Below are 17,819 nucleotides of genomic sequence, written 5' to 3'. Positions count from 1 at the left end.
GCAGCTGTTCAGCAGGAGAGCCTTATTTATTTATTTATTTATTTATTTATTTATTCATTTTACGCCATTCTATTTAATGAGTGAATACTTTGTTTAACTTTTCGAACTTTTCTTTTTTTTTTTTTTTTTTAAATATTTTAGTAGAGTAGAGTAACATTTATTAATATCTATTAAGATACATACAAAAAAATTGATTATTTCACATTAACATTCAGATATAAAAAGTCTCTCATTACAATAGTTGTTACTGATTGTTTGAGGAGGGATGGATGGGGGAAGGAAGGGGGGGCAGTGCGGGTGGGGGTGGGGTGGGGGGGGGGTGGTGGGTGGTATACTGTAGGATGGTGGCCAGAGTAGTACTCATTGAAGCTGCTAAAAAGTATGTTGTAAATCTTGTCCATGCACCTTGCAAAGCTTCACTAACGCACCATTTGTGGCCTTAGAGCGCCATCTTGTGGACAATATGTGGTGCAGCATTAGTAATGATATCAGTTGCACCTTACCAGCTGCATCTCTGTATGGGGTGGTAGCTGCACTGACTACAACAGGAAAGCCCTGTGGCATATAGCCTATACGTATGAATTCCGCTGGGAAGCTCTTCAATAATAATAATAATAATAATAATTGTATTTGTATAGCACTGTGTCATACAAGGCATGTAACTCAAAGTGCTTAACAAATGGGAAAAAAAACATTGTTAGAGATAGATTTAAAAGGAGAGGTATAGAGGAGAGGCAGAAAAAGCAGGAAGGCAGAGGAAGAAGAGATAGACAGAGAATGTAGAGTCATAAGGTCAACGTAGGTTAGGACCAGGATTCTTAGATGTGTAAGGTCCATAGTGGCTGGGCCTATCATAAGTCATAGATAGTCACACAGAGATTGGGCGCTCAGGTGCGGCCCCTGGTGGCATCAGGGGTGAGGAAAAACTCCCTTTCGCTTGATTCATAGTTTGTAAGGGGGAAAAAAAAGCTCAGTGAGGTCTGAGAAAAAAAGGCCTCCTATAGTCAGGAAAAAACCTCAGGCAGAGACCAGCGGCCACCTAGGGGAGCCCCCTGCCAGGGCTGGTTGCGAGTAGTAAGGGCGCTGCGGCAGCTGGGACACTATGACGCCTTGGCAGCTAGGAGTTGGCAAGGATGAAGAGGTGGGTCTTCAGCTGCTTCTTGAAGGAGTCGACGGAGGTGGCTGATCGGATCTCGATGGGGAGGGCGTTCCATCTCTTGGGCGCATAGCAGGCAAACGCGGCGTCGCCGATCTTCTTCTGCGGGGGGGGTGGGGGTCCTTAGCAGCTTGGCATCAGTGGACCTGAGAGCTCGAGCAGGGGTATAAAAAGAGAGCATGTCTGAGATATAGCTAGGGGCAAGTCCATTTAATGCTTTAAATACTGTGAGCAGAATCTTAAAGTCGATTCTGTATGAGACAGGTAACCAGTGCAGGTCTGCCAAGACAGGAGAGATGTGCTCTCTCATTCTGGTTCTTGTTAGGATTCTTGCCGCAGAATTTTGAATGAGTTGCAATTTGTCAATTAATTTTTTTGGGAGACCAGAGAAGAGAGCATTGCAGTAGTCTATCCTACTGGTGACAAAGGCATGAATAAGTTTCTCAGCGTCTTGTCGGGGGGCCAAGCCGCGCACTTTGTTGACATTTCTAAGATGGAAAAAAAGCAGATTTTGTTATCTTGTTGATGTGAGGCTCAAAGCTCAAATCCGAGTCTATGACCACACCTAGGCTAGTAACCTTATCTTTAATGTGCATGCTTAGGTCACCTAGGCTTGAGTGGAGATTTGCATGTTTTTTCTTAGGCCCAATGAGCAACACTTCAGTTTTATCCTCATTTAATTTTAGGAAGTTACTGTTCATCCAATCTGTGATGGCAGACATGCATTTAGTCAAGGCATGAATGGCAGTGGTTTGGCTAGGCTCGACAGAGATATATAGTTGAGTGTCATCGGCATAGCTATGAAAATCAACATTGTGCTCTCTGATGATGGAGCCCAGGGGCAACATACTGTATAGAGAGAGAAGAGGAGAGGGCCCAAGCAACTACCCTGAGCAACTCCAAAAGGCACATCATACTTGTTGGAGACGTATTCTCCGATGGTGACAAAAAACTGCCTTCCTGTAATATATGTTTTGAACCACTCTAAGACGTGACCGGACAAGCCTACCCAAGATTCAAGGCGGTCATTTAGTATGTTGTGGTCTATCGTGTCAAAGGCGGCACTGAGGTCGAGGAGGATAAGTGCTGAAACTTTGTTTGCGGCAGTGCTGAGCCTAAGATCACTTATTATTTTGGTTAGTGCTGTTTCGGTGCTATGGTTGGCTCTAAAGCCTGATTGGAATTTTTCCAAGATATCATTCCCAGCCAGATGTTGATTAAGCTGTTTAAATACAACTTTTTCTAGTACCTTGCTTATAAAGGGGAGGTTTGATATAGGTCTGTAGTTGTTTAAAGAATTCTGATCTAAATTTGTCTTCAATGCCCCCCTCCCTGCAAGACATCTACACCACCCACCGTACCCTCAAAGCCCTCACAATCATGAGCGATGCGATGCACCCAGCACAGAACCTGATGAGCCTCCTGCCCTCTGGTAAGAGGTACAGAAGCCTACGGTCCAGAACCACCAGACTCACAAAACGTTTTATACTGCAGGCCTTAAGGATGCTGAACTCCCTCCTCCCTCTCTGCCAACACTGACCACCGCCACAAACATACACACACACACACACACACTGTAGTAAAAATCATACTACATTAATTGAAATACTTTCTCTGACACATTCACTGATACCATAGTGATAGTATAAACACACACTGACTACTGTAGTTTGTGTGTGCAGGGCATATGTATTTAAATGTGTGTGTGTGTGTGTGTGTGTGTGTGTGTGTGTGTGTGTGTGTGTGTGTGTGTGTGTGTGTGTGTGTGTGTGTGTGTGTGTGTGTGTGTGTGTGTGAGAGAGAGAGAGAGAGAGAGAGAGAGAGAGAGAGAGAGAGAGAGAGAGAGAGAGAGAGAGAGAGAGAGAGAGAGAGAGAGATAGAGAGAGAGAGAGAGAGAGAGAGAGAGAGAGAGAGAGAGAGAGAGGCTAAGTGATGTGTAGCATGATCTGCTAGGGGTGCAGTAAGGATCTGCAATACAACTGCCACTAGAGGGAGCTCAAACACCACGCACGACAAAAGCACATCACTACACACACACACACACACACACACACACACACACACACACACACACACACACACACACACACACACACACACACACACACACACACACACACACACACACACACACACACACACACACACACATTATTCTTTTCATAGGCCTGTATGTTTATACAATGATATGCAGCAAGATTAATAGTAATAATCCAGGTCAGATCCAGATTACACCTTAAAAACAAAACGTTCATGAAAGGTCAGACATTGTATTGTTATATTGTGATTGTAACAAATAAAAATAGTTAATAAATAAATAAATAATAACTCTTTTAATTAAAATAGTAATACAGACCATATTTAAGGCGACAATTCCAGTAAAATATCAAAATCAAATGTAAGAAACTGGGGGGAAAAAAAGGAGACATATTTTTTCTCAAAATTCAATGACCCTAGAACACATTTCAACCAGTCTCCAAAAATTAACATTAAAATCCCATGAAAATACATAGGCTCTCTCGCACTAAAGGTATTGTACGTAGATTCCGTAATTTCAGGGCTGGTTCCAGTCCTTTTGGCCTTGGTGTGTGTGTGTGTGTGTGTGTGTGTGTGTGTGTGTGTGTGCGCGCCTGCGCGCATGCCTGTATATTGGCCTGTGTTCGTGAAGTAGTGATGTGCTTTTGTCGTGCGTGGTGTTTGAGCTCCCTCTAGTGGCAGTTGTATTGCAGATCCTTACTGCACCCCTAGCAGATCATGCTACACATCACTTAGCCTCTCTCTGGGCACGATCTCTCTCTCTCTCTCTCTCTCTCTCTCTCTCTCTCTCTCTCTCTCTCTCTCTCTCTCTCTCTCTCTCTCTCTCTCTCTCTCTCTCTCTCACACACACAGACACACACACAGACACACACACACACACACACACACACACACACACACACACACACACACACACACACACACACACACACACACACACACACACAAACACAAACACACATAAACACACACACACGGCACACACATTTAAATACATATGCCCTGCACACACAAACTACAGTAGTCAGTGAGTGACAGCACATTTCCATGAAAAGGGGCTTCAATCCTGTGTCTAAGGTTCTTGGATAAACATGCTGGAGCCAGTCCAGATTATGTGTCTGAGGAACACCCAGTAAGATTTTCCAAATATGTTGAGATGCACCTGGATGGTGATTTATTCAGATGGTGTGGAATGAGCCACGAATAAACCTACCAGTTGAGCTGTTGAAATCCTCTCCAGGGAAAGAAAGAACATAATGAACTGCTGTATGTCCTCCTTTGTGTAGAGTTCAACATTTCAACACTTCAACACTTGCTGTTTTTATTCCTCCTGTCCCAATTCTTTTGGAGCCAAATTTTAAATGTTCTTGTTTCCCCAGCTGAAACCTGGATTTTCTTGCTTTGTGCACTGTGAGTGCAGTGCTGCTTCACTCTGGCAGACATGGTCAGCTTTTAATCCTGCTCAACAAAGACTCAGGTGAGGCAGACATTATTCTGATTAGATGAGATTTGAGGTCTGAGGTTTTCCTTTAATTTCTTGGGATCCTTGTGTGATAAATCTCATTTATGTATGACACATTGAATTTCATTTCCAAAAGCCATTCTCTCTACCACTAAACTATTTTAGTTTATGGTGTTTGGATTAATTATGTTAAAAAAAGATTAATAGTATTAACAAATTAGTATTAACAAATAGAATTAACAACAAAAATTATACATGCAATTTTTTCAATGAAAAATCCTTAAAATAACAGTCCACCTCATTTCAGGAAATTGCTTATATGTAGGCCTAGTTAAGTAAATATGAGTAGGCTACATAAGATTTTTTTTTCAGGGCCTTGAGTAGCCTCTTATGGGGTCGCTGGCGGGCCTATGCACTATTTGTTGAACATACTCAACTACATCATAACAACATTGCTATGACAATACGGAGAGTCTTGAGTAACAGATTGATAGCCATTACAATTTTCGTGAAAGTAAGGGTATAACATCTCTGCGCTAAGGGGTTAACAGTCGCAATGGGAGCCTATAGTACCAAATAAAGCATCTTGACATGTACTTATAAACCACTTTAGAATTAGTTAAATTCAACAGAGTGCAAAATGAACTTAAGTCCATCCAGTGATCAGTTGTGGCTTGATGCTAATGGTAACATTTACCTCCAGTGATTATGCTAAGCTATGCTAATAATTCTAATTGTAATAAATCTAAGTACTGAACACACTGAGAAGAATGTGAATGTGAATGTGAAATTTTATGCACATTCATGTGTAATATTTGGATATACTGAAAATATGTGAAAATAAAAAGGGTGGACGGTTCCTTTAAGAGACAGGTTATACACTATGAACTGTGTTGCGGTAAAGAGACAAAGCATAAAAATAAAAGTTAACATCTGAGCACAACGTTATCTCGTTTTTAAAAAAGTAACATATTAACCTTTGTGACCCAGTCCGTAATATTTGTTGAATTTTGGAGTGTCCATGTGGGGGGTATGATCATGCATGGAGGACAAGAATATTCAACTATTCAATATACAACATTTTCTGGTATGGTAACACCCTCAGGGGTGCTCACAGACAAGCACAGACTGCATGGATTTCTACATTTTTTTTGGATGAAAAAAAATATAATCAATAATAGTTTATTAAATGCAGAATACATAATCTGCACAAACTGCACATAGTCAGCAATGCATTTTAAACTCTCTCAACCATTAGAAAATATGTCCTTGTAGTCAGATGTCATGTGTTACCTATATGCTGGCAGAGACTGGCGGGCAACTGTGGTGGTCTTATAAAGCAGCTGTGCCAGAACTTTTCACTTCTTCCAAGAACAGAGTGCAACCAGGATGGAGAAATGGAGGATGACCACAGTCAACTGACACCTGCGATGCAGGATGCCAGTGGGTTAAGTTTCAGCAGTAGTGATATAGATGCCACCCTCTGCCTATGCCAACATTCTGAGGCAGATGGACGGGTATGTGTATGTTTTATGGGTGGGAAATTGCCAAATTTATTTCCATTGGACACAATATCATAGCAGCAGGTGAATAAAAGAAAGATTGCAGACCCAGCATTGTTGTATCAATGCATTCCGTGATAACACCAGATTATGTAATCATTTCTTGAACACATTGTGAAACACAAGTAACATTTTCTCACTTTGTAATACATTATTACAGAATGCAGAAATTATTACAGAATGAGCTGCTATATACAAACCCCAACTCCGGTGAAGTTGGGACGTTTGGTAAACTGAGAATAAAATCAAAATGCTATCATTTTCAAAACATTCAATACATTCATTAGATGGAGAATAGTGAAAAGACAACATATCAAGTGTTAAAACCGAGAAAAAAATATTGTTTTAGGGGACATATGTACTCATTTCTAATTTGATAACTGCAACACGTCTCAAATAAGTTTGGACGGGGATCAGTGAAATGTTATAAACATCCAAATAAGATAAAACAACAAGGAAGAACATTTCAAAATGAATTGTACTGATTAACAATTTTAATGTCCAGATATAAGACAATCACAGAGAGGCTGAGTCACTTAGAATTAAAGATGCAGTGAATTCCCTTGATTTACCGTGATTGAGTGTATAAGACATATTTTTGTCATTAAAATCACTGTATAGGTTCATGACATCATGAAATATATAGGCTATTGGCTGTAGTCTCACTTAGCACTCCGAGAATTACAGCTAGTGAAAAGCTAGCCTGGGAACTCCCACACTGCCTTTAGTTCTACACAATCGTTTCGATCTGAAATCAGAGAGCAGGGCAGTGTGTCATAATAGCCAAGTATTCCGGCCCCATACGGAATTTACAATAGGCAACTCCCCAGACCTAATCTCACTTGTGATTAGGTCTGGTGTTAACCAGGCAAGTGAAAAGCAGTTGCAGAAGTCAATTCTTTTTTAAAATAATAGAGTCCTACACATCCTCTGCTACAGTGAAAATTGACCATGCAAGTTGTGTTAGTGCTAACTTCAAAAGTCAGCCTCCATGACAGCATGGGGGTGCAGTCGTACATTGGTTAAGCTGTTCTAACTCACCTGTAGAATTGAATATAGTACTGAAATAAATAAATGGGTTTTAAACAGCATGAAAAGCCACTCGTGCTATATATTTTGAAGAGAGATCTTCAGTTACTGCCACATAGTAGGACAAATTGTATTCTCCACTATGTTTTAACAGTTTAACTCCAACATAAGGACAAGCAGGACATAAAATGGCAGGCTTTTGGTCAAGACCTGTCACACTGTAAGCGCTACAGAAAGGAAAACATTGCAAAACATGACAAGGAATACACATACCATTGAAGCTGTTGAAATCATGTCTAAGATAGGAATCAACACTGTTTTTATATAAAATCATCTCATCGGTTAATGCTATTAACTGTTAAGTGTTGTCTTTTGTTTTGTTTTTAGTCTTCCTCGACATTTGCTGCCTTTTATTGTCCCCATCCGAACTCTTTTGAGACACGTTGGATTTACATATCCATGAATATCCCCCAAAACAATAATTTTGGTCAGTTTTGATGGCTGATCTGTTCTCTAACTAATGTCAGTACCAGACTTCTGAGAATGGCAGTATTTTGTCATTATTCACAATTAACCTTGCGTCTCAACTTCTATGGAGTTGGGGTTTGTATTTTAATTGAATTGTAAGAACATGGTGCATTCTGTAATAACCTATGGAAATTGGTGTTTGTTATGCACTCGGATCTAGGCATGTACACAGCATAATTGGGGTTTTGTTTTTTGTTTTTTGTTTTTTTGGGGGGGGGGGGGGGGGGTTACCAGATTGGGCATTTACCGATGGTCATCTACAGGCAAAAACAAGGGCTTGGGCAGGTTTTTCTGTAGATTTATGGCCATAAAAATCATTACAATTTAGCTTAAATTTGGCAGGCTTTAATGCCTTCAGGTGGTTTTTGAGCATTTTTTTGGAGTTGGAAATCATTGGTCACTTCCCTAACACCGGCAGTGATGCTGTCATTGAATCCCTTCTAAAGTGAAAACCCTGCAGTTTTACCATGAGCCCCTTGGGTATCAGCAGCCTGTAAAGGTCATGGATATTCTAAACCACTTTATTGTCATATTTGGATAGAGGTGCTAATAACTGTTCATACTGTATACCTGTAAGCCCCATTCCTGACACCCAAACCTCATCTGCCTCATCTAAACCCTATACCCCATCTCACCCCACCTCATCTCTCTCTCTACACTTGACTCACTAAAAAACACTATCGTCAAACAGGTTTAATGAAAGGTATGGAAGACCACATGTCTCTGTCTTTACCATTCCACAACAAACTGCATTCCCTAGAAAGATTGTCCTTTGAAACAACTTCAAAAATAAGGTCATATGGTTGATTGATGTCAACGAAGCATCAGACATTAGTTCAACGTTAACTTGATAGGTTTACAGGAAATGCACCTGGGACAACAAAGAAATTGAGAACTACAGAGAATAGAAACAGTAGACGTAGCCACATTAAAAGGGCTTTGGCTTGCCTGGCTGTTGCTGTAAGGAGGAACATATAAGCACTAGGGCACTACTGTTGCTTTCTTCTCTATTACTTGCTCTGCTTATGTTATGTGCATGTGGTATAGAAATAGAGAGAAAAAAACATGCGCGCGCACACCCACACACACCCACACACACACCCACACACAGACACAGACACAGACACACGCACACACACACACACACACACACACACACACACACACACACACACACACAGGTAGGGTGAGGCATATGCGTGTCTAATTTCAGAGTAGGCTATCTAAGCTAGCCACACCTTTTCTTCTGTCAGGTATCCTATCCCCAAAACGTATTCTGAGTACACCGACGCCATCAGCAGCAAGAATGGCAAGACATCTGCTTCTCTTTGTGATCAGCAGCCTGTTCTCTGGAGGTAAGTTGTATTATGTCATGCAGTTATGTTGTTTGTCTTTTGTTTTTGTTCATTTTCAAAGTCAGCCTTGCCACACATGCATAACAGTGAAATGGAGATGGCAAGAAATACATTACTGTAACAAGACAAAATGTTCTGTCTAGATACTGTAGATAGGCTGTAATAATCTGAACTGGCTTGAGCATGTTTATCCAAGAACCGAAACATAGCATCAAATAACAAAGAAACATGTGGCTTTAAGGGTTTTCACACCTGGTCCCTTTCAGCCATTTAAGTGAACTCAGATCTGTGTATATGTGAACACTCCAAAGCGTACCCAGACCTCTTGGAAGTGAACCGTACTGAGACCTTCATTGACGTTGTCTCAGTACAGTTCGCTTATGAGTCCTGACAAGCTGCACTTGTGACTAGGTGTAATCAATTAAGTAGAACTCTAGATGACTGAGTGTGATCAAAAAGATTTGCACAAAAATATCAAAAGATCAAAAAGATCAAAAAGACTCGCTCACCTTAAAAGCCTAACATGACGAGAGAGATACACTCACAATATTAACAAAAACAGAATTGAGCCCTTTTGCTCTTGGTTCACTTTTTGGTTCACTTAAAGGGGACCAGGTGTGAAAATACCCTTAGAGGCAGGTTGTATATTCACATCACTTGTACTTATCTGTGTTTCTCCTTTTTTATTTTTTTCAGCCTTGTCCCTGACTTGTCACCAATGTATCTCTGATGGCGATGGAGCACCATGTACGGACAGCAAAATGAACTGCTCGACCCAGTGTGGGAGTTTGAGGGTGGTCACCTATGCTGGTAATGTGACCTACTAGAGTCGGTAGTCAAAATGGATTAAAAAAAAAACAAAAAACAAGGAGGGAGTGTTATTTGCCACATGCCTATGAGATAGCTTGCAGTGAGTGTTAATGATTTTGTTTGTCAAATAAAAAGTTAGATGTTTGTCGGGCAGGACAGTCCGTGCAGGCTACTTATTCGATCATTGTTTATTCCATTTCGGAAGTTTGAAATAAGGACGCTTGAAATAACTTGTGAAATGGAATCCAGCGCCATGTTTTGATATCTTAATGATACTGAAAATGATAGGGTTTTCACACCTGGTCCCTTTCAACCACTTAGGTGAACTCAGACCTGACTCAGCATTTCCTGCATACATGTGAACGCTCCAAAGTGTACCCAGTCCCCTCAGAAGTGAACTGTACTGAGAACTTTATTAACATACAGCGTTTTCACACCTGGTCCCTTTGAGCCGCCTAAGCGAACTCAGAGTAGTGAGCATTTTTGCCACAGATCCAAAGCGTACCCAGACCCCTCGGAAGCGAACCGTACTGAGACCTTTGTTGATGTGGTCTCAGTTCGGTTCGCTTATGAGTTCTGACAGGTGTAATCACTTAAAGGGACACTGTGTGAGATTTTTAGTTGTTTATTTCCAGAATGCATGCTGCCCATTCACTAATGTTACCTTTTTCATGAATACTTACCACCACCATCAAATTTTAAGTATCCATTACCACTGGAAAAATGGCACTTTTCATACATGAAAAGGGGGATCTTCTCCATGGGCCGCCATTTTGAATTTCTAGAAATAGCCATTTTTAGCTGCAAAAATGACTGTATTTGGACCATACTAGAAAATATTTGTTTATCACTAGTAAACTTTCATGTAAAGATCAAATTTGGCAATAGACAGCCCAGTTTCAATGAGCAACATGCAGTACCTTTTTTGACCATTTCCTGCAGTGTCCAAGTGAACCAAACTCAGTCCTCTTTAAATGGACCAGAAAGCGAACCGACAGCAAAAGGACTCAGTTCTGTTTTTTTTTCATATTGTGAGTGTATTACAAAAGGGGAGGTGTGAAAACCCTACTAGTCCCCTTTAAGTGAACCAAACTCAGTTCTCTTTAATGGGGCCAAAAAGTGAACCGACAGCAAAAGGACTCGGTTCTGTTTTTGTATATTGTGAGTGTACAAAAAGAAACACCTGCTCTTTCTGGTGTGTCAGTCCTCTTTTTGATCATAGCTGGTCCTTAGAGCTCTCCTGAAGTGAATCCCAATGTGCATCAGGAGAAGCATCCAATGGGCTCTGATGTGTCATTTTTACAGGCGCATACAATGCAAAAATAATTTGTATATATTATTTCGGGCCCTGGGAGGGCCCGAGACGCGCAAGGGCCCACCGGGATTTGCCCGGTACACCAGATAGCCAGTCCAGCCCTAGAAGTGACTACACCTTGTCACAAGTGTACACTGTAAACCCCAACATGTTCCATTAACTCAAAACTTTTGTGGAAAATTATTCCCGTTAAAGTTTTTGTTTTGTGACCAAATGTTTTATGTAAATACTACATACATTCATGCATATGAAGGACACAAAATCTTCAAGAAGATGATCAAAAACTTTGAAATGACTGAAAACATTAATTCCATAATTAGATTTTTAGTTTTTAGCAGCCCAAGTCAATATGTACTCCAAAGTCTAAAATGCACAGAAACAATGGTTTACACAAAAGGTTTGAGTTGAAAACTAAAACGTTTACGTAAGTCTTACAAAAAATCAGACAAGTTATGTGAAAACAAATGTTATGAGAAAAAATTAAATCTTGAATGTTTTAGTAGCTGGTACTCAAAGATCTAACATGCTCCATTGACATAAATATTTCGAGAATGATGCAAAAATCAATGCAATTAGTACTTAGCAGAGAGTTACAATTTTAAAGTAAACAAGCACAGCATTTTTTTGTTATATTGGCTCTAAGTTTTTGATTTCAAAATTAAAAGTTTTATGTTTTCCCATTTTAGGGCCAAAATAAAATCTTGGTCGGTTTATTGATTGGTTGGTTTATACTAATGCACTAGGCTACCACCCCTCTGTTTAAACCAAATATAACATGAGCTTTAATTCCACAAACGTGAACAATGCTTTATGTCAAGTTTTTTAAATTTGGTTCCATGTCGTTGACAAACAAAAACAGTAGACAATAACACAACAATCATACAATACACAACAATCTGTTCAAAAATTTAGACCCAGTCTATACAGTCAACAGTCAATACATTACAAAGAATCAACCTCAACACATTAGGCAATTTAGTCATTTATTTGTTGTCCATTTCTGAATCTTTTATTAGGAGTTGGTGGCTGAAGGAGATCCATATAGCCTAACTTACAATAACATTTCTCCCAAAATAGTGTCAGACTTCACAACACAGTCAGTTGTTTATCCTTTGGAGTGTTGAGTAGAGCTGATGGATCATAGAGTTCTGGTGGTCCCATATCGGCTGCCTGTGGAGCATAAATAGCCTAATAAGTTTAAGGCTTTCATGAGGACTTGTTGGATTAGGCCCCTACACTGGGTTTGCTACACTGGTTTATAGCCTACAGAAGTTCAATGTGCAGTATGTCATCATGAAAATACAACGCTGCAGATGTATGATACACTGCAGATGTATGATACAAGAAAAAGATTTGTATGAAAGGCCTACAGAGTGCTAGCCTAACTAGCAGTAGCTAACATTCTAAGCTAAGTTGCTAACATAACATACACACAGTGTAGCATCAAGAGCACCTAAGGCCACACACAGCAACATAGTAAACTACTACACATACACACCAACACACTTTTATGGGTCTTTTCTTACCTTGAAGTGAGGTTGATAGACACATGCCAAGTTGTCAGTCGTGGTTTGATGGTCACATGGTGTTGAGTAAATCTATCCCCCATTGACAGATTCACCATTTTTAAAGAGGTTTGTATTTTATGTTACATTTTAATAAAATAGAGTTTCTATGGTTCTGACATGAATGGGTTCTTCTTTACACAAAGCAGAAGCTGGTAAACAATAAAAAAACAACTAAAACAACCAAAAAAGTGAGTGACCCAGCCTTAGGATTCGAACTCTCAACCTCAAGATAAGGACATGCCAATATGGCCACATGCAGAGGACTATCCCCTACACCACTCAACTGTAGGTTTTATATTTGTAGAAAGTTAGCACTGTTTGTTAGAAAGTATTGGACTTACTTATAATTAACAGTCAAATGTGTTTCACACAAAGGCTACTTTCCACTTCAAATCAGGCCAACTGACATCATACCAAGACAATTATGCTTGAATGTGATTTTTTTTTTTTTTTTTACTAACATCCCGTGCTGGGAATAGAACTTGAAACCATCATGTTTCAAGGCCAACTGCTTAACTGTTAGTCCATGACTGCCCAAGCGCAACATGCTGACATCCATAGTCTCATATGTCAGATATAGTTCCAATTGACATGATTTAAAGAATTTGTAACGTTCACAGTTTCGTGAAAAATAAACAATAAATATCTACTTGAGTGCTTTTTTCAAACCTGCAATCCTCTGATCTTGTGGCCATTCCCCTATCCAGACCACAGCAGCTCAAACATTGTCTTGCTTTACCTAAGCATTTTTCTTTTGTAATTTCGCTCGAAATTAAATTTGAAAAACTGGAGTCATGGGTCTGGTGGCCATCTGAACATTTTCATACCATGTTCCAGGAAGTATGAAAGTAGGTAAGGTTATGTCCATGTTGGGGATTGAGCTTGCAACCTTTGAGTTTGAAGACCAGCTGTTTAACCACTACTCCATGGTCGCCTCAGCTGTTGTCATGACATCTAACCACTCATATGCCAGATAGAGTTCCAATTTACAAACTCAAAGACATTGTGTTAGGATGTCAGTTGTACTAAAAAACACAATGCAAACCAGAGTTAATTAATTGGTACCTGAAAACCTGTTGAGAACACCTAAAATGTGTATGTCATCTGGACATTTTTGCAATATTGAGTACTACAGCGTAAACTTTTCTAGTTCATAGTACTGTTGGGGAATACAGTGTAACTTGTGAGTACTAATAAGCGGACCGTACTGAGACCACGTCAATACAGGTCTCAGCGCGGTTCATGAAGGGTCTGGGTACGCTTCTTCACTTGTTCACATATGCACAGAAAATGGTGAGTCACAGGTCTGAGTTCACTTAAATAGCTGAAAGGGACTAGGTGTGAAAACACCCTTATATAGTTAAGCTATTATGCTAAATAAAAGCTGTTAAAAAAAAACCCAACATGGCTTAACTTTGAAATCACACAACTTACAATAAGGATAACAGTCCAACCATTGCTTGTTGTATTACTTGGCTATACTGTTGCTCGACAGCAACAGGCACAGACACACAGACACACAGACACACAGACACACACACACACACACACACACACACAGAGAGAGAGAGAGAGAGAGAGAGAAATAGAAAGACTGTGGGTATGTGTATTTTAACTGATGTAAGGCATTTTGCTAAAGGCCTATTCAGATTTTTGCAATATGTTTACTGCAATGTGCAATAACGTGTAAGGTCTTTGTGTATGTTTTGGATCTACAGTATGTCTTGTATCTATGTAAGCTGTCAGACACCTTCATTTCCCTCGGGATTAGTAAAAGTACTCTACTCTACTCTACTCTACATAGACAATAAGGTTCATGAACTGTTTCGAGTTTGGAGGTCAACACTTTCAAAATGAATATTTATTTGGCCCATAACTTCTGACTGGGTGGATTGAATTGCCCGGTAACAAATTATTTTAATGGTTCACCATTTCAGTGAATCTACCATATTAGGTACAGTGTAATAACCAGTATAACAATATTTAATACCATGTAATACTAGTGTAATACCAGTGTAACAATATGCAATACTGTACCATGTAATACCACTTACACACAAATACATGATGTAAGTACAAAATTGGTACATGGTGTTACACTGATATTACATGGCATGAAATATTGTTACACTGGTTATTACACTTTACCTAATGTGGTTTATCTACTGTAATAGTGAACCATCAAAACAGTGTTACCATTTGCCCTATGTTTTGCTTCATTTTCACAATAGTTGTTTGGTTTTAAGCCTATGCACGTCATTGATCTATGTATAGATATTAAATATATTTCTTTTATATTTTGTATTTATATAGGCCTATGTTTATGAAAAGGTGGATGGGAGTGGTAGGAATGATGGGGGACTGAAAGTGGGGCTATACCTTAAGCAGTCGAAGGCGACTGCACAGGCAGACTAGTTTGTTTTGTTTTTTTCTTTAGATTTCTAAAACTGTTCCCATTCTTCATTTTCTTTTTTTATTAGGTGGTCAAATGGTGCACGACATGTCTATGAAAAGCTGTGTGCTCCCACAGCAATGCATCACTGGCTCTTTTAATGTGGGACTAATGAAGATGGTCATCAACAGCAAATGCTGCAAAACTGACAACTGTAATGCACAAGACGCTCCAGGTAAAAACCCTGAAGGCCAAACCTCTCTATTTTTCCTTTTTCATGTTGTTTTAAAAATCACATTTCTCCTGTATTGAACCATTCAGTCGGCACATTTCTGAAATATAAATGCATTCAATTATAATTAAAATATAATATTAAAATAAACTTTACGGTATTACTGCAATAAACTTTTTTGTACTATTTTACATGGATGACATTTGGATTTCTGTGAAACTGACAACCATAGTTTAAGCTAGCTAAATACTACCATCTGAACAAACTAAAAACACATGCAGCACACTTCCTTGATTTGTTTAGTTCCAAGCCTTCTTTTCAGGTGATTATGTAAACTCTGTGGCCACAGTAAAGTGAACATGCTACTTCTACTCACTAGCGACCACTGGTGATGAGAATGGGAAGGAATGTTACACGTGCACCGGTCCCTCCTGCACAAGCAAAATGAAATGTGAAGGAGAAGAGGAAAACTGCATATCTGCAAGTTGTGAGTATTGCAAAATCTTGATGTTCTCATGACACCACTCACGACATACTATACAACCGTGGGAAAACCATTTGAAATTTGCATTTTTTTTCTGAGTTTGCTATGGATAGGTATGTAAAACAAACATTGGTAGTTCATTCTATAAACTACCGACAACATTTTCTCTGAATTTCGAAAGAAAATATTGTCATTTAGATCATTTATTTGCAGAAAATCTTAAAAAGGTCAAAATAACACATAAGATTTTCAAATCTCAAAAAGGCAAAGAAAACAAGATGATAATAACTTTAAAACAACATATTAGTAATGTATTAACTTGGGAAGAGTTCAGAAACCAATATGTGGTGGAATAAGCCTGATTTGTAGTCACAGCTTTCATGCATTTTGGTATGCATATCATTACTCCTTCACATTGTTCTTGGATGACTTTATTACAAGCCTGGTGCATGAATGCAAGTTGCTGAGCTTGGGTTGATGGCTTGTGATCACCCAACTTCCTCTTGATCACATTCAAGAGGTTTTCAAGGGGGTTCGGGCCTGGAGTTTGGGCTGACCATGTCAGGGTATTGATCTGGTGGTCCTCCATCCACAGCTTGATTGGCAAGCTGAGTTGCTGGAGCATTGTCCTTCTCTAAAAACATTCCTCAGTGTTCGAGAGTGTTGTCAAAGACAGCACAATTTCAATGAGCAGCATAGTTGCAATACCTACTCTGGCCACCATCCTTACAGTAAAGTCAGTTGTGTCTTATCGTGACATGTTAAAAAATGTTTAACAATTTTGTGTCGTTCTCCCAGTTACCCTACCTCTAGAGGTTTCACTTCCCGCTTTACTCGGTTTTTTTCTGAACCTACACATGGGTCAAAATTTGCATGGAACTGTACATGTTTACTGCCAAGTTCACTTTTTATAAATACCAAACCTTGCGTAGAACTTCCCGTGCACGCTCTTTAGTGCGTATGCTCCCGTTGTAAATCTGGCCCTTAGTATAGAAGTGTTCAGGTTCAGGTAAGTAGGCCTAAATAAGTATAAGTATAAGAACACAAAATGAATCCAAAAATTAAAAGGTAAGTATATAAAACATAGACAAATATCAGGCAAGTATTTAACTGATCTAAAAATCTCCCATTTACAGGTCACCATAAAATAAATCAAAGTTACATAATCACAAATATGGCTCCAACAAATGGTGATGTCCAATAGGACAGACTATTGTGATTGTGTGTCATATGGCATGAGCACGGGGTTGATTTTGTATTATTCTTCCCCAGTCCCTGCCGGTGACCAGAAAATGGCGGTGAAGGGCTGTGCGTCTAAGAGTTTGTGTGCTGGGGAGCTGGCTGAGCAGCTGGGTGGAGCCTTGGAAGACATTACCTGTTGCCAGGGGAACGTGTGCAATGGAGCTGGCGACAGTGGCCCAAGTCCCCCGATTGCAGAAGGAGGTGTGGCGGAGATCGAGAGTTGTGCTGCCATCACCATCATCTTGTCTGTAGTCATTTCCCTGCTCTTCCACTAACAGTCAATGCCATTTCCAAACACTTACATTATGTCACAGAAGTGAGTACATGCCTCACATTTTTGCAGATTTGTAAGTATCTTTTCATAGGACAACATTGAAGAATTTTCACTTTGACACATAGTAACCTGTATACAACTTTCATAACTGCTTTAATGTGTTACTCATTCAAAACATTTGAAATACAGCCACTAATATTTAAACATGTACCCACAAAAGTAGGTACACCCCAGGTTAAAATCCCTTAGAGAGTGTCTGAGAAGGGACCATGTTGGTAAAAATTAAAAGTGATTAAAAAGGAGCTCATCAGTGTGTGTTTCATCCCTGCCTTACATTGAACTTTTAAATTTAGAGTCTGCACTTGGCTAAAAG

At 39.6% G+C, this 17,819-nt stretch overlaps 1 protein-coding gene across 1 annotated transcript; it reads left to right on the top strand.

The window, feature by feature from the left end:
- The first annotated feature begins 2,476 nt into the window (after positions 1 to 2,476).
- Positions 2,477 to 17,483, top strand: LOC134455312 (phospholipase A2 inhibitor and Ly6/PLAUR domain-containing protein-like). The gene is made up of 5 exons (XM_063206334.1): positions 2,477 to 2,588; positions 9,826 to 9,939; positions 15,303 to 15,449; positions 15,826 to 15,933; positions 17,203 to 17,483. Exons 1-5 carry the CDS (start codon positions 2,477 to 2,479, stop codon positions 17,445 to 17,447), a joined length of 726 nt encoding a protein of 241 aa, XP_063062404.1. The 3' UTR covers positions 17,448 to 17,483.
- The last annotated feature ends 336 nt before the right edge of the window (positions 17,484 to 17,819 follow it).

Source organism: Engraulis encrasicolus, chromosome 9 (assembly GCF_034702125.1).
Source record: "Engraulis encrasicolus isolate BLACKSEA-1 chromosome 9, IST_EnEncr_1.0, whole genome shotgun sequence".
Classification (NCBI taxonomy): domain Eukaryota; kingdom Metazoa; phylum Chordata; class Actinopteri; order Clupeiformes; family Engraulidae; genus Engraulis; species Engraulis encrasicolus.
This window is presented reverse-complemented; position numbering and strand designations above follow the sequence as displayed.

Coding starts and splice junctions, on each gene's coding strand:
- LOC134455312 (XM_063206334.1), top strand. CDS start 2,477: ATGCCCCCCTCCCTGCAAGACATCTACACCACCCACCGTACCCTCAAA. Junction 15,450..15,825: donor TAATGCACAAGACGCTCCAG/GTAAAAACCCTG, acceptor TCTACTCACTAG/CGACCACTGGTGATGAGAAT. Junction 15,934..17,202: donor AAACTGCATATCTGCAAGTT/GTGAGTATTGCA, acceptor ATTCTTCCCCAG/TCCCTGCCGGTGACCAGAAA.